Consider the following 27,193-nt stretch of genomic DNA (forward strand, 5'->3'; position numbering starts at 1 on the left):
GTATGATTTTATAAATGTAAAAGGAAACTGATTATAGATAAACTAGTTAAGGCATAATTTGAGTTGTAGTTAGTTTTAAAGAAAAGTTTTTAATTACTTATAGAACCTAGAAAATTGTATAGCTTCCGTATTCTTACAATATGTATTAATGCTATTGTCTACATTAATAGATAAATTATTGGTCAGCTAAAGCATAGTAAATCACTTTCTAGGAGCCCAGCTGTTATTTCTGTTATTTAAAAAGGTGGTAAGTGTAAGTGTTGGAAATTAGGTCTTTTTTTTTTATGCATTTATAACCTGTGGAGTAGTGTTATAAGTTGTAAAAAAATAGGCTGGTGAAGCTTCTGCTAATAAAGGTTTTGATCATTTGAATGAGACATCTGCTTAATATGAGTCTAAGGAACTTATAAAATTTCTTTATCTAAGTAGATCAGTATTCTTGCTTGTTAGAAAATTTTGTTTAATAAATTATAAGTTGCTTAATTTTATTCATTGACAGTTGACTGCATTTCTCACTTATTAAAAGGCAAATTCCATATGTGATGTTTTTAGTAGCAGGAGAATTTACAGTGGATTGATTCTGTACATACTGATTGATTTGTCTAAGGTAAACATGAAATAATCAAAGCAGTGACAGTTACATGAAGGAAAAGGGGGTTGGCAAGGTCTTGATTTACTATTATCACCCGTTATTATATCCTTGCCCCCAAATCCTAACAAGATAATAGCATTATTATTCTTTTTTTTTAAATGCTTATTTATTTTGAAAAAGAAAGAAAGAGAATCCCAAGCAGGCTTTGTGCTATCAGTGCAGAGTCTGAGGCAGGACTCGATCTCATGAGCCTAGAAATAATGACCTGAGCCAAAATCAAAAGTTGGATGCTTTAACCAACTGAGCTACCCAGGTGCCCCAATAGCATTTTTATTCTTAAATCTTCTAAAATTTGGCTTCAGGAAATTACATGCTTTATATGATAGCTACATTTCAAATATTTTAAATAATATCATCTTGTTATTCTTTGCAAAGTACAACAGAATTGGTATGCTGTAGAACAAAAGGACAAATTAATAATTTGTGTATTAATATTTTTGTTTAAGATTTATTATCTTTGTTACCTGAAAATACTTGATAAATAGTACTTAGTGTTAAATGTAAGTTTAGTATAAATAGTGTTATAATGTAAAGCTGGTAGAAATCAGATAACATTCTTAAAGATTTTTTTCATTTTAGAACAGATTGTCAGGAAGGCATAATCATTTATACACCTGTTTGTTAACCAAAATGTTTACATGGAATACATTTTGGGAATCCACTTATAGTTCTTCTCTAACATTAGTCTGGTGAGATAGATAGATATACATATGTATGTATATACATATAAATTATTTTATATAAAGAGAGTGAAAAATAGGTTTTGCTGTAGAACCTAAGTAGACTTCAGAGTGGCAATGAAGTTGGTGTTTTTAGGATAAACACAGGGTGCTTTTGCTTCTTTCTTGATAAATCCTGGCTATCTAAAAGCCATCACATTGCCTTGTTAATGTGGATGTTGTAATGAGGGAGAAGGAAAAAACTATTCCTAACTTCCTATCTTACTTCTTGAGATTTGTTCTTGATAATTTTAAATGTTTCATTTTTGAAATGCTAGATTATGCTTTATGGTGAAGAAAGGACATTTATTATTTTGACACTCTCTTCCTAGTTCAGTGTCTGAGGCCTTCCGTAATCTTCCTCTAAAGTCAAAAACTGAGTGTCTTGTCAGCTTTTAGAATGTGTGTCAAGGAGCCGTAGCAGTGGACATGATATTAAATCATGGCTATAAGTAGGGCCTCCTTGAAATAGGCTTTGCCTCTCAATTTATTGGTGATGTTATTGGGCTTAAATATACATTATCATGGAATAAAATGCAAGACCTAGGTATTTTTAGTTTGTGTTTTTTAAAAGATTGAGTCTTTTAGAGGACTGTATAATTTAGAGGATTTTTTAGAGGTTTTTTTTAAACCCTTTTAATAGCACTATATAAGCAAAAATGTTTTTGTCCTTCAAGTCTGTATTTCTTAGATATTATAATTCATCCAAGGAAAATGAATACTTTATTTCTATCATTTTACACAAAGATCTATAAACATAATTATAAGTATAAATGAGAATTAATTTTCAGTTATTTTCAGAAAGTCACTCAGAGACATTGAATATAAAATTAATATCTTTTATGGATATGTAGCTCTGAAAGATTAAATATTATCCTGGCTATGGGTGCCTGGGTGGCTCAGTTGGTTAAGCATCTGACTTCGGCTCAGCTTGTGATCTCGCAGTTTGTGAATTCAAGCCCCACGTCAAGCTCTGTGCTGACAGCTCAGAGCCTGGAGCCTACTTCTGATTCTGTGGCTCCCTATCTCTCTGCTTCTCCCCTGTCCGTGCTCTGTCTCTCTCTCAAAAATAAACAAACATTAAAAAAAAATTAAATATTATCCTGGCTATAATTTCAAGATTTCTTTTTTTATTTTTTATTTTTTTTAACATTTATTTATTTTTGAGACAGAGAGAGACAGAACATGAACGGGGGAGGGTCAGAGAGAGGGAGACACAGAATCTGAAACAGGCTCCAGGCTCTGAGCTGTCAGCACAGAGCCCGACGCAGGGCTCAAACTCACGGACCACGAGACCATGACCTGAGCCAAAGTCGGCTGCTTAACCGACTGAGCCACCCAGGCGCCCTGCAAGATTTCTTATCTATGGATATTGATACTTTGGTGTAACCTTGAATTTTCTCTTAATAGGTTTCAAAATTTTAAAAATTAGGTTAATTTCTTTTTTGTTGCTATTGTTTATTTATTTGAGAGTGGGAGAGAAAGAGAGAGCACAAGCAGGGAGGGGCAGAGAGAGGGAGAGAGAGAATCCCAAGCAGGCTCCTCACCATCTGTGTGGAGCCTGATGTGGGGCTTGAACCCATGAACCATGAGATCATGACCTGAGCCAAAACCAAGAGTTGGATGCTTAACCAACTGAACCACCCAGGCACCCCCCACCTTTTTTTAAGTTTAGAAATGAGGTTAATTTCTTAAGTTTACATTTATGAACAGAGTATCATCTGCATTCAATCTTTGTAGGTCTCACTAATCTATATAAGGCAGTAGTTGGATTACTATGAAGATATAAAAGAGCGATCTCAAATTATTTCTGCCACATATCAGTGTTTTATGATACTGCTTCAGCATAATTTTAAGATGAAGAAATACCAGATAGTTTTTTTTAATTAAAAAAAAATTTTTTTTTAATGTTTATTTTTGACAGAGAGAGAGACAGATCATGATTTGGGTAGGGGCAGAGAGAGAGGGAGACACAGAATTGAAAGCAGGCTCCAGGCTCCAAGCTGTCAGCACAGAGCCCAACACGGGGCTCGAACTCATGGACCGCGAGATCATGACCTGAGCAGAAGTCGGATGCTCAACCAACTGAGCCACCCCGGCACCCCTAATTTTTTTTTTAACATTTATTTAGTTTTTGAGAGACAGAGACAGAGCGTGGGCAGGGGAGGGGCAGAGAGAGAGGGAGATACAGAATCCAAAGCAGGCTCCAGGCTCTGAGCTGTCAGCACAGAGCCCAATGCAAGGCTCAAACTCACAAACCATGAGATTATGACCTGAGTCGAAGTTGGACGGTTAACTGACTGAGCCACCCAGGTGCCCTATACAAGATAGTTTTTAAAGTGATCGACCCTTTTGCCTTTTTAACTTGTGGGACAACCTATGAGATGCCAACTGTAAGAGTTGTTGAAATCCATCTGGAGTAACCACTTCTGTTTGGAGTAGTTGGTAAGGTTTAGGGTGTAGACATTCCTTACTCATATAGGTTGACCTGCTGTAGGAGCAAAGGAGCAGACGATATTTAGAGCAGTGTTTCTCAGCTCGTGATTCTGGTAAGAAATACGTGTTACATTATGGTCCGGGCTGCGTGTGTTCACATGTGTGCACAAATATACAAAATAATTCATGAATACTTTACTGTGTACAGTGCACTCTTGTTTTCTGTTTCACCTTTTTAAATGCCAAAAAACCCTTCTAGTTGTTATCCATAAATTTGGTGTCAAAACCCAATAGTGGGCCACGTCTGCAGTTTAATAATCTGTATTTAGGATATGCCCCTTATTCTTAATCTTTATGTTTCTCTTTACCCTGCACAACTCTACACATATTCAGTATTATATAGTTTTCTGTGGAGATGGGTTGATAAACACCCATTTAAATTATGATGCAATTGCAATCAAAAGACGAAAATTCTTGGGACACATATAGATGTGTGACATCTGGAAGGAAAAGATATTTTCCAAACTTTTTTCAGTAGTTCTGAGGATGGGAGTCAGGATTACCAGAGGATCTCTTTTTTGTTTGATTTGGCTTTTCCCTGCTTTCTAAACAATGAGTAATTGCATACTCAGCAATTTTTGTTATTTTTTTAAAAACTTTTTAAAAAACATTTGTTTATTTTTGAGAGAGAGTAAGAAGCAGGGGAGGGGCAGAGAGAGAGGGAGACAGAGGATCTGAAGTGGGCTCTGCCCTGCAGCCAAGAGCCAAATGTGGGGCTTGAACTCACAAAACTGTGAGATCATGACCTGAGCTGAAGTCAGATGCTTAACCTACTGAACTACCCAGGCACCCCATACTCAGCAATAATTTAAAAGGTAGTTCTAATTTGGTGGGAAAATAACTCATAAACCGAAAAAGAAGTCATTTTGGCCTGAAAAAATGCCACATTATTAGAATGTAGAAAGTAAATAGGAAGGAATCCCTCACAGGTTTATTCCATGCTTCTTTGCAGGGAAGAAGTTTCAGGGAAATATATCAAAGAAAGAATTGTAAATTGAGGGACAAAAAATAAGCTTTAGTTACTACTCTTTCCCTATTTGGCATGTAATATCTGAACCTCAATTAATCTGCAAAGTGAATGAGTTTGGCTAGATTATTTAAGTTTATTTTCAACTTTAAGGCTTTCTGATTTTAAGTTAAATCAGGAATTAGATTTTTATGTACGTGCTAAGCATAAGACGTGTATATCTCAACATCTAGAGTATTCCAGGCAGAGGGGTATGAGTGAAGATCAATGAAGACCTACATGAGGAAGCTGCTAGAACCTACTCGGGAGTATTTGAAATTTGAGTGCTTTCTGGCCACTTAATCCTCAGGTTTTCTTGAAGTGTTGAGTGCTTATACATTCAATGCAAGTTGTCCAGGAAGAAAAAAAGGGAAGGAAGGAAGTTCTAGCAGTTTAAGTATTTAGTTGGAAGGAGTTGCCTCCTTGGTTACTATAAACTATGCTTTCTTTCAAATTACTTTGCTGTATACAAGGTAAGTCTTACCAATATTGGAAGGGAAAAATAAAAAAGAATGTGAAATGGATTATGTTAAACCTCTGAGAATTATGTATTATTACAGGCTGATAATTCTGTGTTTGAGAAGCTTATTAAAGCATTGATACTTGGGATGGTAGGTTACTTAAGTATATAATATAATAAATAATTCTGAAGAGACAGTAGTGACTAAAAACAAGTTAAGTGTAGATATATGTTCTTAGAAATTATATATCTGTCTAGCTAACAAAAATGCACTCATGGAACAAGTTATGAATTCTTTAGGTAGTTGCAGAAGAAATGATCTTATGGGGATAGTTTGAGAAATAAATGTGAGTGAATGAATAAATGTTTTACTTTCTTGGTTTAAGAGAGGTAAGCTATATATTTAATGGAATATTATTCAGCCAAAAGATAGAATGAAATCTTGCCATTTGTGATAATTTGGATGAACCTTGAGGGCATTATGCTATGTGTAATAAATAAGTCAGAGAAAAACACCTGTCATGTAATCTCACTTATATGTAGAATCTAAAACAAACAAACAAACAAACAAGATCCTGGATCAGATCTTGGAACAGATCATGTAACAGATGGGTAGTTGCCAGAGGCAGGGGTGGGGGTGGAAGGTGGACAAAATGGGTGAAGAGGGTTAAAAGGTACAAACTTCCACTTATAAAATAAATAATTCCTATGGGTGTAATGTACAGAATGGTAACTATAGTAATAATACCGTATTATTTATTTGAAAGTCGCCAAGAGAGTAGGTCTTAAAAGTTTTCATCTTAAGAAAGAAAATTCTGTAACTGTATATGGTGTTGGATGTTAACTACATTTACTATGGTGATCATTTCATAATGTATACAAATATGGAATCATTTTATGTTGTGCACCTGAAACTAGTATAATGTTATATGCCAATTATATCTACATTTAAAAAAGTGGAAAAAGAGGCTTTTGAGTTGAGAATGTAGTAGATATATGTCTGTCCTACACAACATTTCTGTGTAAATGAGAAAGATAAAGTTTAGAACGTGTAACTGACTTCGGCTTCTGAGAACTGGAAGAACATTACATTTAAAATGTAGCTGATAGTTTAGAGTCAGGAGAAAATATATCAGGTAGTATTTCATCAGGCTTTTCTTGGTACAGAGGTGTCTCACATGTCGGCACTGTGAAGGAGGGGAGTAACAGTGTGCTCATGAAGATTCTGAGGCCTGTCCAGAATCTGCTAACAGAGTGCATTAACAGTAGCTAGCAAATGATATGAAACACAATTCTTTTTCAAAAAGGTGTAATTTTGGGGCGCCTGGGTGGCTCAGTTTAAGCATCCGACTTTGGCTCAGGTCATGATCTTGCAGTCCGTGAGTTCAAACCCCATGTGGGACTCTGTGCTGACAGCTCTGAGCCTGGAGCCTGCTTTGAATTCTGTGTCTCCGTGCCTCTCTCTCTCTCTCTCTCTCTCTCTTTCTCTCTCTCTCTTGCTCTCTCTCTCTCTCTCACTCTCCCTCTCTCTGCCCTGCTTGCGCTTTGTGTGTGTCTCTCTCTCTCAAAAATGAACATTAAAAAAATTGTTTTTAAAGTGTAATTTCATACAAAGGATTTGAACGATTAAGAATAATTACATTAAGATTGAAAGTGTATATTTACTATTTGGGATCCTAATATGTAAGGTTTGTCATTTCAGGCTCAGTGATCATGCTTACTTTTTTTATGCAATAAGAAATTCTCTGGGCTTCATTACTCTGTGCTTCATATACTTCATTACACAGTATCAAAAATACGCATAATTAATTGGGGCTTAAAAGGCTTGTTCAACTTATTTAAGAAAAGTTCATACATCTGATTATTTGTTTTAAAGCTGCAGAAGAAAGAAGATCAGCAGTTGGAGCCTAAAAAAAGTACCAGCCCTAAAAAAACTGCAGAGCCCACTGTTGATCTTTTAGGACTTGGTAAGTAGTAAAAGATACAAGCCACCTTAAGAGTTACAAAATAATTGAGATCTTTACTTGAAATGAATATAATAGCTTTATCATTAGTGTGCCAAAATATACCTGTTAACTGAATTTGAAAATGGTATGATCAGTGTATTCAGTTCCCACAAAAAGGGAAGTCTTTAATAAGAGAGCTAGTATCTGTCAGCACTGTCTCCACTGAAATACAAGTAATGAGTTCCTTGGGGAAGGAAGAGATATCAAAGAAATCTTCAAAGGCTTAGTACACTGACATCTCAACATTTAAAATAAAGACTAAGGATTCTTTTTCTCCTCTCTCCCTCTCACCCCCACTTCTCTTTATTTAGTTTTGTTGGGGGATTCCCTTAGCATAATAATTATGGGGTAGCCTTATTATAATATATGCGGGTTTAAAATAAAATTTAATTTTGGTTAACTGAAGTGATGTTTTTTATACCTAGATCTAGTGGGTACATTCATTTCATATATTTGATGACAATAAGAAGTGCTCATTTTAATTGAATGTCGTATTTATTCTTATGACTGACAGATACATGTTGTCTGCCTGGTAAGCAAACAGGCTTCCCTTCAAAGAATGCTCACATTGTACTTATCTACAAATACTGTCAGCTCTTTTGATATCTTTCTTCTCTTCCTACAAAAATAGCTTTAAATAAATGGTTATTTTTAGTAATATCTGAGCCTTCAGCAGTAATTAATGTAAAAGATTTTTTTTTTAGTTTGGAGAAAGATTAACAACAAAAAAAGAAGGATACTTAGTTGAACTTCATTCACTACTTTTCTAAAACTTGAGCTTTGTTCTTAGTAAATTGTTTTCTCTTTTAAAAATTACAATTGAATGTTTTATTCATTTCTTAGGAAACTGGTATAGTGTGCAAATAAATATATCCCAATAGGTAAAAATTTTCTGTGATGGTGAAAGTAAGTAGTGTGTATAACTGTAATTTTGAAAATAGGGCTTCAGTCCAGGGGCTCTGGAATAATTATGTTGAATTCTAGTCTGTATAATTTATGTATTTTATTTTCTTTTCTGTAAATGAGAGAAAAGAAAAAAAGACTTAATACCAAGGTAAGAAAATATCTGACTAAAACTGTATGCATCTTTGTCTTCATTGTAGAATTTCCAGTCTCTCTGGTTTATAACTTAGAAATGTAAAATATAAGCTAGACCCAGCCCTTATCCTACAGATTCATTCATTGATTGACCAAATATTTATTAAGTGTCTCCTGTGTTTCCAGGCACCATTGTAGGCACTAGGGAGATAGCTATGAAAGAAAACTGATAAAAGTACTAGACCTTTTGGAGCATTCATTCTGTTTGGGGAAACAGGGAATAACAGTTAAGTAAAGTATATTATGGGTCTTCTATGGTAAGTTGTATAGATAAAGCAACAATGAGCAGTTGTAATTCTAAATAGGGTGGCCAGGGCATGGAGGGTGCTCACTGAGTCTTACTGGAGCAAAGACCTGAAGGAGTTGTGGATGTCTGGATGTGTGGGGCAGGAACATTCCAGCAGGAGAGAAGAGCATGTGCAGAGGCTCTGCAGTAGTGGCTTACTTGTCATGTGCAGGGACCAGCAAGGGTGACTGTATAGCCAGAGTGGAATAGTGACAGGGGAGAGGAATGTGTGGGGTAGGTTGTAACAAGACTGTGGCTTTTACTCTGAGTTTCCTGGAAATATATTGGAGACATTTCAGCAAAAATGTACATACATTGACCTAAGATTTTAAGAATTATTGTAACTACCATGTTAAGAATAAATTAAAAAAAAAAAAAAGAATACATTGTAGCAGGGCAAGGCTGGAAGCAGGGAAACCAGTAAGAAACTGTTAGAATAATACACGTGAGAGATGACACTGGCTTAGAGTAGGTGGTGGCATCAGAAGTTAAAATGTTATGGAACCAGGCTGGTACGCTGGCGGAAAAACCAAGCGGGACTTGGAGATCTTGGTGGATCGGAGATTTATTTAACACCGGCGGGCTCAGAGGAGACCGTTTCTCCAAAGATCTGAGCGCCGAATGCAAGTGGGGAGGGTAATTTTTAGTAGTCAGCTTCCATATCTGTGGGGGTTTTCACGCACACAGCAAACAAAGGAAAAAGAATCCTGAGGAGGGGTCTCTAAGCTAGAGACCAGAGCTTGTTTTAGCTTCAGCCGCCATTTTTGGTGCAGTATTTATTCACTTCTCCAACATTCCCCACTTTGATGCCTTTTAAAAAAAAAAAAAAAAAAAAAAAAAAAAAACTTTTACAAGTAAAATTATGTAGAGGAGGGGCCCCACTAGGGTAGGAAGCCAGGATGCCCAATCTGTGAGATCCCATCCTTTCTATTGATTGATACTTTCCTGTTGTGTACGTTGAATTCTTTCCTTCAGTTCCTTAACCTTAGTTGTAACTATTCCCTTCTTTTTCTGAAGTGAGGAGGTCGAGGGCTTGCCTATTTTGAAGGGTCACTGCCGCCAGAGAGTTTATTTGGTTTTGTAAGGTTACCAGAGAATCTGCCACCTGTTCCATGTCTTCATTTAGCTCTTGAGATAGTCTGTGGAATAGTCCTATGGATGAACCTATGCCCCCATTCCGGTTCCTATTCCTGTCACAATTCCTGTTCCTATCAGAATGGGTAGCAGAACTGCCCGTTTAGCCCAGGACTTGGGGCTAAAAGCTATTAGGAGCTGATCTTCAGTGTATACGGATATCTATGGGGTTAGGAAGATGGAATAACATATCTGAGTCCAGTTGGCTTCTAAGCATCGGTAGGCCGAGTTAGAACACAGATAGAATACCCCAGGGGTTGAACATAGGGTTGTATTCCTCGTTAAGGTTATATTTCTTTCGCATAGAGAGGTACCATTCATACCTTCAAGGACTGTACAGATTAGATTGTTGGCATTTGTGAGACGTATCTCAGTGGCCAGGGGTCCAGTTAAGACAGAGGTGTTGGTTTTGAGATTTTCAGGAGCTTCCCTGGTCAAAGGGATAGGAGTGGCTAAGTAAGCCCTCCGGCTGAGGGGCAAGCACATCCAGCAGGTTTGGGTGTGATTATCTATTTTCTGGAGGACTTGGAGAGTAGTGTTGGCCCAATGCTGGAGTGGGGAATTGGTAAGCATTTGATTGAGGGCTGACAGGTTCAAACCCTGGTAGGCTGCCAGGGGAGTGGTCACCCTTATGGCTTGTATTACCCTATCCTGGGTATCCTTTATAACTTTTTGAAGGGCCCTGTCTTGCACCCCCTCCCCCGTTTGAGATCCCCCATTGAGGAAGGTAAGTGTAGCAAGCTGGCTTCCCTCTCTGGAGGCCCTTGTGATATGGGTTCCTGACATTTTGGGTTATCTCTACAGTCCAGTACTTAGTCCGTGGGGCACTTGGTAACTGACAGAGAGTGGGTGTTTTTCCTTTGTAGCAATCTTTGTGGAGGGAGGTGAAGGTGCTAAATGCCCTTGACCCCCTTATTGTCATACAACAATCCTGGGGGCAAAAGTGGGTAAGTGGCAGATGTAAGGTTGAGAGAGGTTATCATAATATACAGGCAATACTTAATAATCCTCCCATCCAGAGGAGGTGTGTGAGATCCAGCATTCATCTTTTGTCCCATGTCCAGCTTGTTGGTACGGTCTCTATCAGCCCAACAGTAAGAAGCAAGATCAGGGCTATGACACCAGTGAGGGGAAAGGGCTGGCAGAGTTGCATCCAAACCCCTGGGCTCAGTCCACATGTTGATTCCTCAGGCTTCTGCCGTGCACAGGCCACCCAGCTTCCGGGGTGTGGCTAGAGCAGGGCTGGAGATCTCAGGGATCAGTGTCTTTTTGAGGGTCAGTAAAGTGGGTTGACTGGATCTGGATCACTTTGCCAGGTTGAGGGTTCCTCTGAGTTGGCCTTCTCAGCTCTGGAGCAATGGACCCATGGGGTGATACCTGAAACTGAATCCTCTATTTGGTTGTATGTCTGTAAAGTCCACCTCCAAGTCTTCAAAAGGGGCGGGTTTCTGGTAGCTGTCAGATCAGGTTTAGGGAAGATAGGGTTTGCATATTTAGAGGTCTATCCTGTTTTCCAGTTGTTTAAATAATTATACGTTCATGGGGTCTTATTATTATCCCCATAGAATAACAAGCACAGAAGATTGCCTATACATGAAATACTGTGACAATTTCCTGAAGTTTACCTCAAGTTGTCTAGGCAAACAACAAACATTTAAAGGCAATCATAACTAGAATTTAACATCCATAATGGTGCATTGTTGAAACAGAGTTTTTTGCTCTAAAAATCCCCCCTCTCCAGAGATAGCCAAATGGAGACCAATGCATTTGTAGAACAAATCCAGTCTTAACAAATCTGGCCTAATTATTTACATAAGCTCAGCAAGAATAGCGATTGATCATGAGGATCTTTTAAAGTTTGCTTTGCTGGAACCTTTCATAAGGAATCTTGGGTTGAACTTTTAGTAGCCTCTCCAGGCCAGAAGCCAAGCCAAATACTTGCCATCAGACAGGCCTACAATACCTATAGAATTGGGCAAATTCCTCTTCATGAGGTCCCCAAGATATCCTGAGGTTCCTGCACCTGCCAGGAAGTAACCTTCTTTACTCACCTGGTGAGGCTGCTGGGAACTCTGTAAGCAAGGTATCAGGTCAACCTTCCCAAGGGGCTTTATGGCTCCATGTTTCATAAAGCCAACCTTAGTTCCTTAAAGCTGTCTGGTCATATCTGAGTCTATGAATGCCACTCTCAAATATGACATTCCAGTCAAAGCCTTGGTAAAATAACCAGTATTTCCAATGGTGACCTGTTACAAGACAAACAGATTCTTATTGAATTTATGCAAACAATTGTAATTGCCACGAAAGAAAGAATACTCACTGAGTTTTTGAATTTCAGAGGAGTTATATACAGAGAAAATTTGTAAACTGAAGCATTTACAAATGAATACTTTATGACATTTCTGTATATCATAGATATCTCAAGAGAGAGTTTTCTTAATCTGGAAGAGCAAACATTAGAGAACCAGCAATATTTTCAACAAGAATCACAAAACTATAATCTTCCTCAGTTCATTTAATCCCATGTTCCTATTTCTTGTTCAATTTGAATGCAGCTTTTGAGTTCTGGAAATTCTTACCCATTTTAGTATTAATCTTGGCGATGTCGAATACCCGTATTTGTCCCCAAAGTCCTTTTTACAAATCTCCTTGAAGAAGAAACACCTTTTGTGAGAGAATAAGAACAATTATAAATGACAAAATCTCAGAAATAGACATTGTTAAAGATCTGATGAGAGTTCACTATGATGCAATTGACAAAGAAATTTGGTTATTTCTGTGACACATAACACTTCAGGTAATCAGAATATTAAGTGATTACCTTATACCAAAATATTAAAACTTTAGGAACTGCATATATATTTGGACAGTTACAGCATTTACCTTTGCAATACAACCTAAGGTTTACCATTGTACGACAGTGCTTTTCCGAGGAACTTAGCATCCCAAATAAAAGGGTCTAATTGGTCAAAAAGACTTCATTTACCATTTAAATCCTGGAAGCTTGTTAAAAGCTTAGGAAGTTATAAGTACATCCTAAAAAGGATTACAGATCATTAAAAATCTTAAAACTGTATTTATTCAACCAAGGTGGCAATAAATGATCCTAAAGGTGAATGTATAGCATTATATAGTTGTTACGAAAACCTAGCTCCTTTAACATTGAGAAGCTTTAACTAAGTAATCAAAGACCTGATAAAGATGAAACCTAAAATTGTGGTTTTCCTGGAAGACAAACCTTTGTTTGCATCATCTTATCAAGAGCAGATCAACAGTCCAACAAAACATTGTCATTTGAGCAGGGAGAAAAGCAGAATTTCAACCTTACATCAGTGTATTTTTAAAATTCCATTTATCTCAACCTTCTACAACTTTCTTTTGCTTTCATATTTTGTCCCAAAGCCAATTCTTTTCAAATAACCAGTCTCATTTAAGACAAAATTACTTTCTTTTACCCTCAACAAAACTGTATTTCCATTCTTTATATCTTTCTTATATACCTCCTATTTCCCTACATACAGAGTTGCTTTCTTTATTTTCATCAGTCTTAAGTACATTTAGTAGAATTTTAACTCTTAGGAAACCTTAGTCTCCAATTGAGGACTTAGTAACCAATTGAGAGGTATTTACATCAGAATTTTTTTAGATGGTAAATTTGTGAACCAATTAAGTACAAAGCATGTTTTCCAGTAGGTCCGAATAGCCTTGATTTCTCAGCAATAAGATGTTAAAAAACACATATCTATATGCAATATTCAAAGCTTTAGCATCCCATCCTATTTGGAAAGTTTCAGGTTCCAAGGACCTTCAAAGTTATCTTAACAATTACCCATGAAAACCTTGAGACAGACAAAATTAATTATCATTAACAAATTGCAACATAGATAACATGAGATTGTTTGACTTTTGCTGGTAAGTTTAAAGACAGGTGCAGGGGCGCCTGGGTGGCTCAGTTGGTTAAGCGGCCGACTTCAGCTCAGGTCACGATCTCGTGGTCCGTGAGTTCGAGCCCCGCGTCGGGCTCTGGGCTGATGGCTCAGAGCCTGGAGCCTGCTTCCAATTCTGTGTCTCCCTCTCTCTCTGCCCCTACCCCGTTCATGCTCTGTCTCTCTCTGTCTCAAAAATAAATAAAACGTTAAAAAATTAAATTAAAAAAAAATAAAGACAGGTGCAATAAACTTAAAAGTTTAAGCATTGACTATGTTTCACCTGCGTCCGCCTAAAAGTCAATCAGTTTTTCCCCATTGTCAATTTTCATTTGGGGCACCAGTGGAGATATCTGAAATGGTGGTCCAAGGGGTAGTGCACTTTGCTCCTTTGACTTGGAGGGTGGGAGGAGGAACCAGTGGTGCCTGAGACACTGAGGATGGTATAGGACCACACCCACGTTGGTGCAGAAGCATGAGGGGATGGTGGGCAGGGGGCGGGAGGCAGAAGCAGCAACTGCTTGAGAACATTCCTTAAAGTCCCTGTCCCGAGGTACACTAACCACCGTTGGCTCCAATTAGGGCTGTTAACCTGGGAAGTGAAGGAGAATCCCTCACATCTGTTAGGCAGAGGAACAGGGAGGGAGAGTCAGTGTCCCTTTTAGTCTGATTCTATCTCGGCCAAACCAATAAGGTCCCCTTCTCGAGGTTCCTCCTGATTTCAGCTGGGTTTTTGGGACTTTCCCTGGTTGGGACACTTATTCTTTTTGATGTCCTTTCCCCTTGCAGTAGGTTCATTGAACCCTTGCTAAGGAGGCTCTGGGCCTACCCCTTTGCTTCTGGGTATATTTATGGCCTTCTCACCCCCCCCACTCTGATCCCCCTGAGAGCCTCTTGATAACAGCGGATGTGGACTGGCATCTGGAGAGTGCCTGCGCCTGGCCGAGGGCGCAATCTGGCCTTCAGTCCTTGTGGGGGAGGGTTCTCTGGCCTGGAAAGGGAGGAGAAATGCGCGGCTGTGGTGGCAGCAACCTGGCAGTGGTGGAGATCCAACCAGGGGAGGAGTTTCAAGCTCAGGGAAGGGGGAAGGGAGCCTGATGTGTCATGAAGAGGGGAACATTAGCGGAGCGGTGGGTTGCTTCTTTGGCTCCCTGGGTGAGTCTCCGGATAAAGCTCCTAAAACCTTTGCCTGGCTCTCCTTGCTCCATCCTGACCCCATAATGCTCCCGTGAGTCAGAGTCACAAAGACAGAGGGACAGGGCACCCCCTCCAATGAGGAGACCAGCCAGATGCCTGCCTGGCCATGTCCTGAAGGAACCCAGGTGACGCTCAGCCCCATAGGTCCCAGCCCTGCAACCCATGATCAGAAACCACTCTGATATTGCCATAGACCGAGTGCCATCCATGATGGAATAGCAGACGGGCCCACACAGACTCTATGGGACCCTGGGGTCCCCAAGAGCACCTGCCCGTGGAGCCACAGAATCGAACTCTGCAGGCAAGCTAGACCGAGTTGCACATTCACATACACACCAGAAGTTATTATATTCCCTCCCATAGAATTCCTACCTGGGAGACTTATGAAGCCTCGGGGAGTGATCAGGTCCCCCTTCCACTCTTGTGAGTGGGCCTCACTAGATTGGGCCCCAGCCTTACTGGTTCCAACGCAGGGTCCAGGTCCTCACCTGCCAAGTCTCCTCGAGTCCGGTGGGAATGGTGGAGCGGGCCGGCCGGAGGCAACCGAGAAGAAGACTGCTGAGATTCAGGCAGGGCATGTACTCTTCCTTGCCATCTCTCATTCCCTCACTGCCTTGCCATTCTCCCAAACCGGTGGCAGCTATGGGCCAGCACGGTTGGGTTTCCTGGTCAGGGAACCAAATTTGTTACGGAACCAGGCTGGTATGCCGGCAGAAAAACCAAACGGCACTCAGAGATCTTGGTGGATCGGAGATTTATTTAACACCGGCGGGCTCAAAGGAGACTGTTTCTCCAAAGATCTGAGCGCCGAATGCAAGCAGGGAAGGGTAATTTATAGTTGTCAGTTTCCATATCTGTGGGGGTTTTCATGCTCACAGCGAACAAAGGAAAGAGAATCCTGAGGAGGGGTCTCTAAGCTAGAGACCAGAGCTTGTTTTAGCCTCAACTGCCATTTTTGGTGCAGTACTTGATTCACTTCTCCAAAAAGTAGTAATCAGGTTCTGGATATATTTTGAAGATGGAGCCAATATGATTTGCTGAAATTATAGGATGTTTACCTTTGGGAATGAACCTGTAGGACAGGAAAATCTGCTGATTCAGGACAAGAAAAATTGCTACAGCAATGTCTTGAATAGCCAGTGGGATCTAGTGGACAAATGGGGTGACTGGCCTTAAATACTCAACTATGGCTGCAGTACTATTGTATAGTAAATAACCTCCAGAGCTCAGCAGTGTACATCAGTACGATTTTTCTTCCTCTCCAGGTCTGTGCGTCAACTAGGGCATCTCTGCTAGAACTTCATTTGATGTGTTTCCCATCTTCCTGGTGACTGCTGGGGACTGCTTACCAAGTCTTGCACTGTCACATATCGTGTCTCCATTTTTCAAGATCCTATAAGTGTTTCCCTGTCCTCTGCCACCCAATCTCAAAGCCAGTACCACAGATTTTGGGCTTTGGTGATGGCAGCACCTCTCTTCTGGTATCACTTTCTGTGATAGCCACCCTTGCCACACAGCAAACAACTCCAAAATCTCCTTGGTTTCTATCAGTTAACATTTATTTCTCTCACTCATGGTCTGTGAGTTTCCTGAGACAGCTCTGTTTTCGATAGTGGAGAGCTTCAGTAAATGGTGTCTTTAGGGGAGAGCCAAGGTTCAATTAGGCCAGGAAAGTGAAGGGAATGTTTGAAGAAGAAGTTAAGGATATATATGTAGGGGATTTTGCTGGTGACTGACAGTTTTAGATCATATACTGGAAGAGTTCGAAAGGTGGCAGTGATAGGAGATAAGGTCAGAAAGAGGGATATTTTGCTGATGGATTTTTTTGTAGCAGAAAATGACGGGTGTCCTACTCAGAATACAAACACCTCTTCAGTCTTGCTGGTTTATCAACTTCTTAAGTTCTTTTTAAAAATACTTTCTGACTTTTTTTTTTTAAAGTTTTGTTATGCATGACATTTGATGAGTTTGTGAAACTCTAGGAGACCGCAGAGAATCAAAGGTCTCTTCTAGCTCAAAACAGTGATTCTAAATCAGGATTGATTATTGGTATCTACTTTGGGCAGCAGACTATTTTTCTGCTGCCCAAGGTAAGCATGCCACTCTCCCCTCATGGGACTCTGGTTTTCCCTTGTTAACTGAAACATGGTGGGGAGTAGAAGCAGGTATCTTGAAGTATGATTTATGGTCATGGAGACATGACAGTATATGCTCATGTGAATGAGACTGGAACAGGCATTAACTTGAAGCGCTTGCAGAAAATACACAGAAAACCCTCACATAGTTTAGTTACACACCCACAGAGGGTCCATGAATCCTAAAGTTTATTGTTTGTATTCAGGATCACTTTTAATCTCATAATAGGGTAATCATTAAGATCATTTTTTAGTAATTTGATCTTCCTTTTGAATGACACTTTGGTGAGTCCATATTCTTCTTTTCAACTTACTGACTCAAGCTAAACCTATTTTCTTTAGCTCACCTTTCCTGATCTACTCTCCGTCCCAAGGTCAAACATAAAATGCTCTCTATCTGCTTTATAGCAAGGGTTAGCGAAATTTTTATGAAAAGGGCCAAATATTTTGGCTTTGTAAGCTACATGGTCTCCACAACCACTTTATAATATGTAAGTAGCTATAAGCACATATATAAGCAATTGAGCATGACTGTGTTCAGAAATATTTTAAAATAGGCAGTGGGCTGTAGTTTGCTGATCTCTGCCTTATATTCTTGATTGTACCTACAAGAACTGCTTCATATTTAGGTATTCTAATTTGAAGCCTGTACAAATATGATTTATTCAGTGTTTTACTCTCTAATACCAGAAGGGGGTCAGATACTTGGTTATCACTTACCTACTAGTCTTGGAAATTACCTAATGTCTTAATTAAGGTTCCTTTTCACTAAGGGCCAGACTGAAAATCCCTGAATGCTCTAGACTCGAAGCAGACTGCAGTCTCAGAAACATCTTGACTTGAATGTGTACCCCTATGTTAGAAGAGAATTTAAATCAGTTTCTAGAGCATGTGGGGGTGGTGTTCTTCACGGTCCCTACCTGTGTAGTTATTCTAGGACTGGGAATTACGCAGTTATGCTAGTCTCCATTTTTTTTATTTTTTTTATTTATTTTGTGTGTGTGTGTGTGTGTGTGTGTGTGTGTGTGGATTGCTGCTTAGTTTTTACATGATAGAAACGGACAGACTGCTTAGCAGTTGGTTAGGATAATCCCCCCAGACTAATACTTCCATCCAGTAGCACTTTTTGCTTTTTTCTTTTTTTTTGTAGAAAACCCCATCTGAGAATAGAATCCTCAAGGTTGAGCAAATGCTCTAAGCGTAATGCTTGAGAAGAATCATAAATTGCTGGTGTTAAACGTGACCTTACAGGTTTCAGTTCAGTCTGCCACCAGAGGTAGAAAGCCCTCCTGCAGGGTTTCTATCTTGTGGTCGTCCATGCACTGCATGTGCCCTGCAGCGTAGCTGGCCCCCCTTGCCAGGAGGCTTTGAACAGCAGGCCTGTCAGGCACAGAGGGGTATGTGTGGCTGGGGTGGACCATGGAAGGTATCTGAGAGAATCGGGTCCTCAGTGCTCTAAAAGGCATCATGCAAAGAATCAGTATGATCTTGGTCATGAAAATCTAGCCCAGGGTATATTTACTACTTAAATAAAATTATGCTTACTCATTTTAATCTGGGGAAATGTCTGCCTAAACATTTCATAGTTTTATTTTAAATAATTTTAAATGCCAAAGTGTATAGAGGAATAGATACAGGTTCCCTCAATTTTTCTTAATTGGAAAGGAAATATATAGCTTTGGGCAAGTTTTAAAGTTTTCTCACTCATGCTTGTGTTTCAGGAAATACACGCTTTAACTTATTTTCACAATGGCCAAGTGTAAATGAGTTGACAGTGCTAGTTAGATGTAGTTATGAATACATAACCTTCCTTCCTTCCTTCCTTCCTTCCTTCCTTCCTTCCTTCCTTCCTTTATTGAGAGAGAGAGAGAGAGAGAGAATGGAGAGGGGCAGAGAGAGAGGGAGAGAGAGAGAATCCCAAGCAGGCTCTGCACTGTCGGTGTGGAGCCTGACACAGGGCTTGGACCCACAAACCATGAGATCATGACCTGAGCCAAAACCAAGAGTCAGACGCTCAACCAACTGAGCCATCCAGGCAGCTCCCCCTACTTAATTTTCTAGTAACATATACATTCAAATTTTATATGATGAGTGAGATGAATATATTACTCTTGTTTTCTAAGTTTTTTGCTTCTAAAAGCCTTTCTTGGAAAGAAACCAACTAAAGGATAAACCCCCCACAAAAGCACTCTACTCACTTGTCAAGTAGAAAATTCCTACAGGGAAATTTCTCTTCTTCAAAGTTCATATGCTGTGAAATAAAACAAATTTGGAAATGTGCTGACTAAATGCCAGACGTAGCTGCTGTGGCCCTGGAAAACCACCAGTGTCCTGTGAACTGTGCATTGACCAGATCAGGAGGATGTTTTTCCAGAGAGAAGGGCAGAAGGAAGGAATATTCTAGCATAAGTACCCTAAATAATTTTGTGGTCTGTTAGGTTTTTTAGATATGGTTTTAAACCTAATGAAAACATGTATTGCTTCTTCTCAGAAGAGTATGTTCAGGGAACTATTGTAAACTGTTATATTACCCTTTCAAAAGGAAGGAATTGTTTTATTTTTGTGTAACCATACTTCTGGAGGCAACAAAATGCAGGTAGATGAATATATTGCTGTAAGAAGACTGGCATTAAGCAGATCCTTGCAAGTGGTCCTGAGTCCATGCTGGGGAGAAGTGAAAGATAAATCACCTAAGGCTGGTGAGCTTATCATTATTTCCTTTTTATAGGTGAAGAAACTGAGGCACAGAGAGGTTAAGTTGCCTAAAGTCACATAGCTTGTAGGTTACAGAGCCAGGCCCATGTTCTTAACTATTACACTGCATTGAGCTGTGACACAGAATAAAACTCAAAGACTACCAGGTGACCTTGTGCCACACAAAACAGATATTGGATCCTTATCATATTGGTAGCTGGTGGCATTGTGTCAGAAGAAGAGCACTGGATTTAGAGGCAGTAACCTGCAGTTTGTGTGGGCTCTGGTGTTTTTATCTAGGAAATGGAAATAAGAACCTCTGTGGTTGATGGATGGAATCTAAATGAAGAAATAAATGTGAAGCATATAGCACAGTAACTTGTATGCAGGGCTGTGCTGAGACTGTAGCCTGAATACCAGGTCAGGGGAGATGAGTAAGAGATAGCTCAGGCCTTTGAAGGGGTGTGCAGAGGAGGGACTCAAATTATACTATGTAACTAGGACTCCTCCAGACTGTTGTCACACAGCATGGTCTTTGACTGAGAGAAGATTTGCTGCTCCTTGAAAAGCACTAAGGAGGGGCCCCCGGGTGGCTCAGTTGGTTAGGCATCCAACTTCAGCTTAGGTCATGATCTCATGGTCTGTGGGTTTGAGCCCCGCGTCGGGCTCTGTGATGACAGCTCAGAGCCTGGAGCCTGCTTCGGATTCTGTGTCTCCCTCTCTCTCTGCCCCTCCCCTGCTCATGCCCCCTCTTTGTCTCAAAAATAAAAAAAAACATTTAAAAAAATTAAAAAAAAATAAAAGCACTAAGGAAATTGGGTGGCCTCGAAGAAATCTAGTCTGTCACCATGTTTTAAGCATTTAGAAAGAAATTTTTCTTATACAATTTGTTGGTTTTTTTAAATTTTATTTTTGAGAGAGAGAACTTGTGCAGGGGAGGGGCAGAGACAGAGGGAGACAGAGAATCAATCCCAAGCAGGTTCCACATTGCCAGCACAGAACCCGATATGGGGCTCAAACCCACGAACCATGTGATCAGGACCTGAACCCATATCAGGAGTCAGATGCTTAACTGACTGACCGACTGAACCATCCAGGTGCCCCTACAATTTAGTTTTAAATTTACTTACATGCATGCATACATATATATGTATATATATATATATATATATATATATATACACACATAAATACATATACATATATATATACATACATACGTAAAACGGACAACAAATAGAGCAAGAGGGTTAAGATCATCTTTTTTTTTGTTTTAATTTTTTTTTTAATGTTTATTTATTTTTGAGACAGAGAGAAATAGAGCATGAACGGGGTGGGTCAGAGAGAGAGGGAGACACAGAATCTGAAACGGGCTCCAGGCTCTGAGCTGTCAGTACAGAGCCCGACGCGGGGCTCGAACCCACCAACTGCGAGATCGTGACCTGAGCTGAAGTCGGACACTTAGCCGACTGAGCCACCCAGGCACCCCTAAGATCATCTTTTAAGGCTATTTCAATCATTTTAGTAAAGTAGTCTAAATACCACCTTTTTAGCAGTAAGAAAATTAACTAAAAAATAAAAATAAATAGCTCCACTTAACTCTCAGGCACATTTTTTTTTTTTTTAAGGCATTTGAAAACAATTTGAAGCTTGACAATTTTAATATGCTTTCAATGGACATTTGTGACTTGAATTTCACAAAGTAACACGCACATGGGAGTTTATTTCATTTCATAAAGCAATTCATGTGTTTTAATACAAAGGAATTCCAAATAACACTTTTATTAAGGAAAGAGCTTTAAATGGTTTCTTGTGTAGAAAATAAAAAAGGTTCTTTGAGTAACATGAAAATTTATAAAGCTTTAAGAAGGAATTTTGCCATTAAGGAGAACATTACTGCATCTCATGGAAGCAGCCTTCTTTAATCAGTGCTATTTCCACTTTAAATTCATTCCTTCCTAGGATGACGCCTCAGTAGTTACTGATGAAGAATTAGACTTGGCAGTTTTCATTGTAGCAAGGGTGTACTCAAGGCTGAATATTCATGCTCAGTCAAAAATGGTAATGAAAAACCTAACATCCGTTTACTTATTATATTCTTATCTGCCTTAAACTAGATTAGCAATACATAAAATCTCATGTTGCTCTTTGACATTTTTTATTATTTGTGCAAATAGATTATGACCAGCTAATACATCTGACATTCAAGTAAAGGATGAATTTAATTAATATTTACTGAGCACCAGCAGAGTTCATGGAACTCTAGTAAATACCAGAAAATGCAGCTTCTCTGTGTGTATAGTAATACAAGTTGGGGATGAGGTTGCAGTCTGGAAACTGGAAGATAGAGAATTACTGCTGAGGGAAGAGTGGGATTATGTAAGAGAATTGGTTGTGAGAATTCAGTTTGAAATCTGGAATAATGCTAAAATTCCCGATTTAAATTTTACTTTCCTCAATTCAGAGGTTAATTTCTTGCTGCTGCTTGTCAGGAGGAGGAGTAAATGAGTTGTTTCAGTTTTCGGTTTTGTTGTTGTTGTTGTTTGTCCTGTGGAGATTTATTTCATGTAAGATCCAGTGTGTTATGGAGGTCATCTTCGGAGCACCTGCCAGGTGCTATGATAGCACACTTGGAACAGATCTGTAGTTGAGAGTAAGATGTGCTTCCTGCTCACTAGGCAGTGGGTGGAGGAGACTGGGCTGTGTGTGGGTAGTTAGTTGTGTGTGGTGCTGTGCGGCAGTGATGCACTGGCCTCTGGACAGTGTGACTCTGGAGGACATAGTTCTGCTTTGGAGATAGAATTCCAACCTCACTGTCATTGGTGAACTGGAGAGAGGAAGCCCCTGGGATTGGGCTTTGTGTTAAGCATCAAATTAAGGAGGTGGCTCCACTGTGTCTTCCTGGTGAGATGACAGGAGGGAGTGGACAAGGGGTCTGGACTGTGAACATGGTAACAGGGTGCAGTAATGAGGTCTTGTAGCATACTGGGATTGCCTGTCAACCTAAGTATATTCAGATGCCTTTAAAAACTAAAAATATTGAGGTATTTGGGAAGGCTGCCACTTTTGTAGCCCCTGGATTTGGGTGGAAAAGTCAGTAGGCCTGGCTGACCAGATGTGGGTGACAGGTCTATAATGGAAGTAGTGTTGGGTCATAAGGACTCAGGAGTCATTAGTTGCCTCAGAAAAGGAGCTCGTGTCGAGTACAGTGAGTGGACCTGGTGGTAGTGAAGCCAGCCCTGCCCCACAGGAACTTTTATTAGTGATGTAGGGCAACTTCTGTTTTAACGCTAGATGGGGAAAGGGCACCTATTTCTGCTTAGGGGCTCCAGAAAAAACTTCTCAAACTGGTTATGGCAGTTGAGTTTTCTAGGTACACCACCAGAATTCTGTTGAAATCCTAGGCCTAATGTGTACAAAAATCTCTTAAGGTGATATGATTAAACTGAGATACTTTATAAAAAGCATTGATCAGAGTACCTGGCATAAAAATATTAGTTTTAAAAATGTGTTATTAAAATGTAAAGTGTTATATTCTTATTTCCTTTAGTTTATAAATTATCATTCAGAGGTACTGGGAATGAGCCAAAAAAAGACACTAAATATTGTCTTACTTTTTTTTTTTTTTAAACCTTTACTCATTTGGATTATTGGTGTTAGATGAGTTCTGGTATAGCCACAGTTAATAGAATCAGCAGTCTCATTTCACCATATTGAGGATTTCTAGATGACAGAGACCGGCCTTCATGACTTTGTCATATTTGAAATGTTACCTTTTTTCGAAGCATCTATCAGTGTCATGATGCAAAGCAGGCCAGTAAATGCATGCTGGGCATGCCTTATGTTCATGTGAGATGTAGCACTGATTTTAACAGCTTTTTTTTTTTTAGCTCAAAACATTTTAACATTTTCTTGTAAATTTATGGTACGTGTGCATTTTAAAAGTCATGTACAAACTCAGTTTTCAGATAAAACACTGGTTTTAAACTTTTAAGTTAACGTTGAAAAAAAAATAGTTACCCACAAGCAGCTAACTGTGGGCTTGATCCCTTCCTTGCCTTCGAGATTGAAATTCCTTCTTCATTTTACTGCATTGTCCTAATTTCTTCAGTTTGCTCATTGCCTTTTCAAGGGGTCCTTTGTGCTTCATTATCGTTTTTTATGATGTTGTCCCCAGCTAAATTTCTTCCCATTTGCCTTAGGCTTTTCTTGTACTCTGGATCTCCCATTATTTTTATTGTCCACCAACGACTGTTTCTGCATACTGATTAAAGGGGGCTTCTCCCTCCTCCTGCTGCCGGCTGCTCCCACCACCATTCCTAACTGAGCAAGGAACACAACACTCACTCTGAGGTGCATGTCTGTGGTGAATTCTGATTAGTTTGCACAGACATCCACTTCTCTTCCGCTTTTGTGGCCTCTGAGCTTTTATTCAGTCAGCAAAGACTGTGCTGTTAGTGGACCCTTGATCAAAAGGATTCATTGAACTCACTGTGATGCGTGAATACTTTGTTGAACCAGGCTGACTGTACCCCACACTTGTTTCTCTCAGCCTACTTTGCTCATCGATGACCACAACCACCTGTATCCTTGCCTGTAAATTGAGAAGATACTGCGCTTGGTAGGACAGAGGAGTGGGGAGATGAAGAGGAACTGTGCATGTGGTGCTGAATGGTTTTTGAACCTTTTATGTCACTGCTTTTCTTAGTGCACATAATTATAAACTATATAAAAGTTGGCTTTTAACTTTCAGAATTTTAAGTGACCTGTTTATAATTAGGTACAGTTGTAATTCCATGACTTTTGATGAAATGTGGTTTCATCACTAGAAAAGAGAACTCACTAGCCTAGGGGTCAGAAGACTGTTGTAGTGGAGATTTTGCTGCTTAACTAGGGAAGTGACATTGAACAAGTCTTTTAAGGTGTGTGTGCCCTGGTTTCTGTAACTGGAGATAATGGAAGGAGATGCCTTCCCTGTCTCTCACAGAGACAAAAATGGTAACATGTATAAACATTCTTCTAAAACGTCCAGGAAGGGGCGCCTGGGTGGCTCAATCAGTTAAGCCTCCAACTTTGGCTCAGATCATGATCTTTGTGAGTTCCAGCCCCCGCATTCAGCTCTGCTCTCAGAGTGGAGACTGCTTTGGATTTTCTGTCTCCCTCTTTCTCTGCCCCTCCCCCATGAACGAGCAAGCACATGCACGGAGTACCACCAGCCCCGTCCCCCGCCTCAAAAATAAACATTAAAAAAAAAGTCTAGGAAATGTGATATTTCTAATGATGGTAATATGACAAATAGTCTTTAACTGTCCTTTTTAAAAATTTTTTAATTATTTATTTTTGAGAAACAGTGAGACAAAGCGTGAGCGGGGGAGGGGCAGAGAGAGAAGGAGATACAGAATCTGAAGCAGGCTCCAGGCTCTGAGCAAGCCGTCAGCACAGAGCCTGATGTGGGGCTGGAACCCACAAACTGTGAGATCATGACCTGAGCCGAAGTCAGACGCTCAACCAACTGAGCCACCCAGGTGCCCCTTTAAGTGCCCTTTTTAAATACTGAAAAGCAAAAATACAGCCGTTATAATGAAACAGTCCTTTTTAAAGAATGCTGTTAGGGGCGCCTGGATGGCTGTTTGTTGGGCGTCCGACTTCCACTAAGGTCATGATCTCAGGTTCCTGGGTTTGAGCCCCTCATCAGGCTCTTTGCTGATGGCTTAGAGTCTGGAGACTGCTTCAGATTCTATGTCTCCCTTTCTCTCTGCCCCAACCCTGTTCGCGTTCTCTCTCAAAAATAAAATAAACATTAAAAAAAATTTTTAAAGAATGCGTTTAGCAAGTTAAACACAGTATAGTAAGTCAGATTAGCAAACGTTGAAATCCACTGGGAAAACCCTTTGGGAACTTGTATTTACTGATTGTGCAAGGCTGAGAAGTTTTTGTTTAGGCTAAGGATTTTTCAACAATTCTGTGAATGCTTAGCTTTTGTAGTAACAGCAACAACAAAAACTGATGGGGGTAAAACCTCTGATATTAGGGGATTATATGAGAAGAAGACTGGGGTAGAGAGAAAAGAAGACAGTTGTGTTGTAGATGTGAAGGCAGAGAAGAGTCACTGTGTCTGTCACAAGGCTGGATAGGAAACCTTGGTCAGACCTGGGAGAGAAAGTTCCTTATCTTAGGTTTTTGGAGTTAATACACGTATCTTCCTTATTCACTTGGAAAATGGCAACCTTTCCATAAAGATCACGTTCCTAAGCAGATGCTTCCTCTGTCTCATTCTAAAGGATTCCAAAGTTCCTTGAACTTCTGTTATGAGTTGACTTTCATGGCAGCTCCACGATGGTAGGTGGTTACAAAGAGAGCCTGACTTTGTTGTTGGTGTAGAATGCCTTTCTGAGACTTCAAAAGGTCAGATTTTAAATATACATATATATTTTTAATGGAATGAGAAAATGAAGCTCTTTATAGTGTGGTAGTAGAACATGAAGTCATGTTACCTTGCAGTGAAGAAAATGAGCTATGTAGGCTTTATATTAAGGACAGTAGGTATTTACTGCTTCTGTAATGATGAAAGTCTGGAAACTACCTAAATGCCCAGTAGTGCAGGATTGAATAAGTAAGTTATCTTAAGTTCGTGCAATATGGAATGCAGTCCATTCTCACCCACACATACACCATTTGATCTAAAGAAAACGACTTTGATATATATACGTTGTTTTAAACATATGTTTATAAACATAGAAAATGTAGGGACTTTTTTATTGTGATAAAAATACACAACATAATTTACCATATTAGTCAGTTTGACACATACAGTTTAGTTGCATTAAGTACATTTATTCACATTATTTTGCAGCCATTACCATCATCCATGGTAGTGAACTTTTAGTTTATTAATTTTTGTATTATTTGCATCTTTTACAAGAATGTATTGATCTTATTATAAAAAATGACTTAGATTATAACCCAAGGCTTTGCACTAGCTCTGTGACCATGGACAAGTTTAATGTTTTTACCATTTGCAAATGAGGGTAATTAATAGTACCTCTCATAGCATCATTATAAAGACTAAGGAAGTGTACGTATATGTTGATGTATTTGTATTTTTTTAGGGTGACATGAAATAAGCACTATACTGAGTGTTGGCTGTTATTTTTGTTGGTTACATATGTGATCCTAAGGGTGTGAAGGGTAAAACGAGACTTCAAAACCACATAACGTGCCGCATGTTGTTTTATAATTTAGACTCTGAATAGGATTTAGACTTGAAAGTCTAAATAAAGTAATATTCTTAAAAACAGACATACATTTCTGAAAGATGTACAGTTTATAAAAGTAATGAATACAGGAGTGCCTGGGTGGCTCAGTTGGTTGAGCGTCCGACTTC

General features: G+C 39.4%; 1 protein-coding gene across 5 annotated transcripts in view; it reads left to right on the forward strand.

The window, feature by feature from the left end:
• The window catches only part of SMAP1 (small ArfGAP 1), a 199,977-nt gene that overhangs the window by 160,141 nt on the left and 12,643 nt on the right, over positions 1-27,193 (forward strand). For all 5 annotated transcript variants that reach the window (XM_049653888.1, XM_049653889.1, XM_049653893.1 and 2 more), the window contains one exon: positions 7,210-7,300. In XM_049653888.1, the coding sequence (XP_049509845.1) occupies positions 7,210-7,300 (91 nt within the window). The remainder of the gene's footprint in view (positions 1-7,209; positions 7,301-27,193) is intronic.

This window comes from Panthera uncia (genome assembly GCF_023721935.1).
Source record: "Panthera uncia isolate 11264 chromosome B2 unlocalized genomic scaffold, Puncia_PCG_1.0 HiC_scaffold_24, whole genome shotgun sequence".
NCBI classification, from domain to species: Eukaryota; Metazoa; Chordata; class Mammalia; order Carnivora; family Felidae; genus Panthera; species Panthera uncia.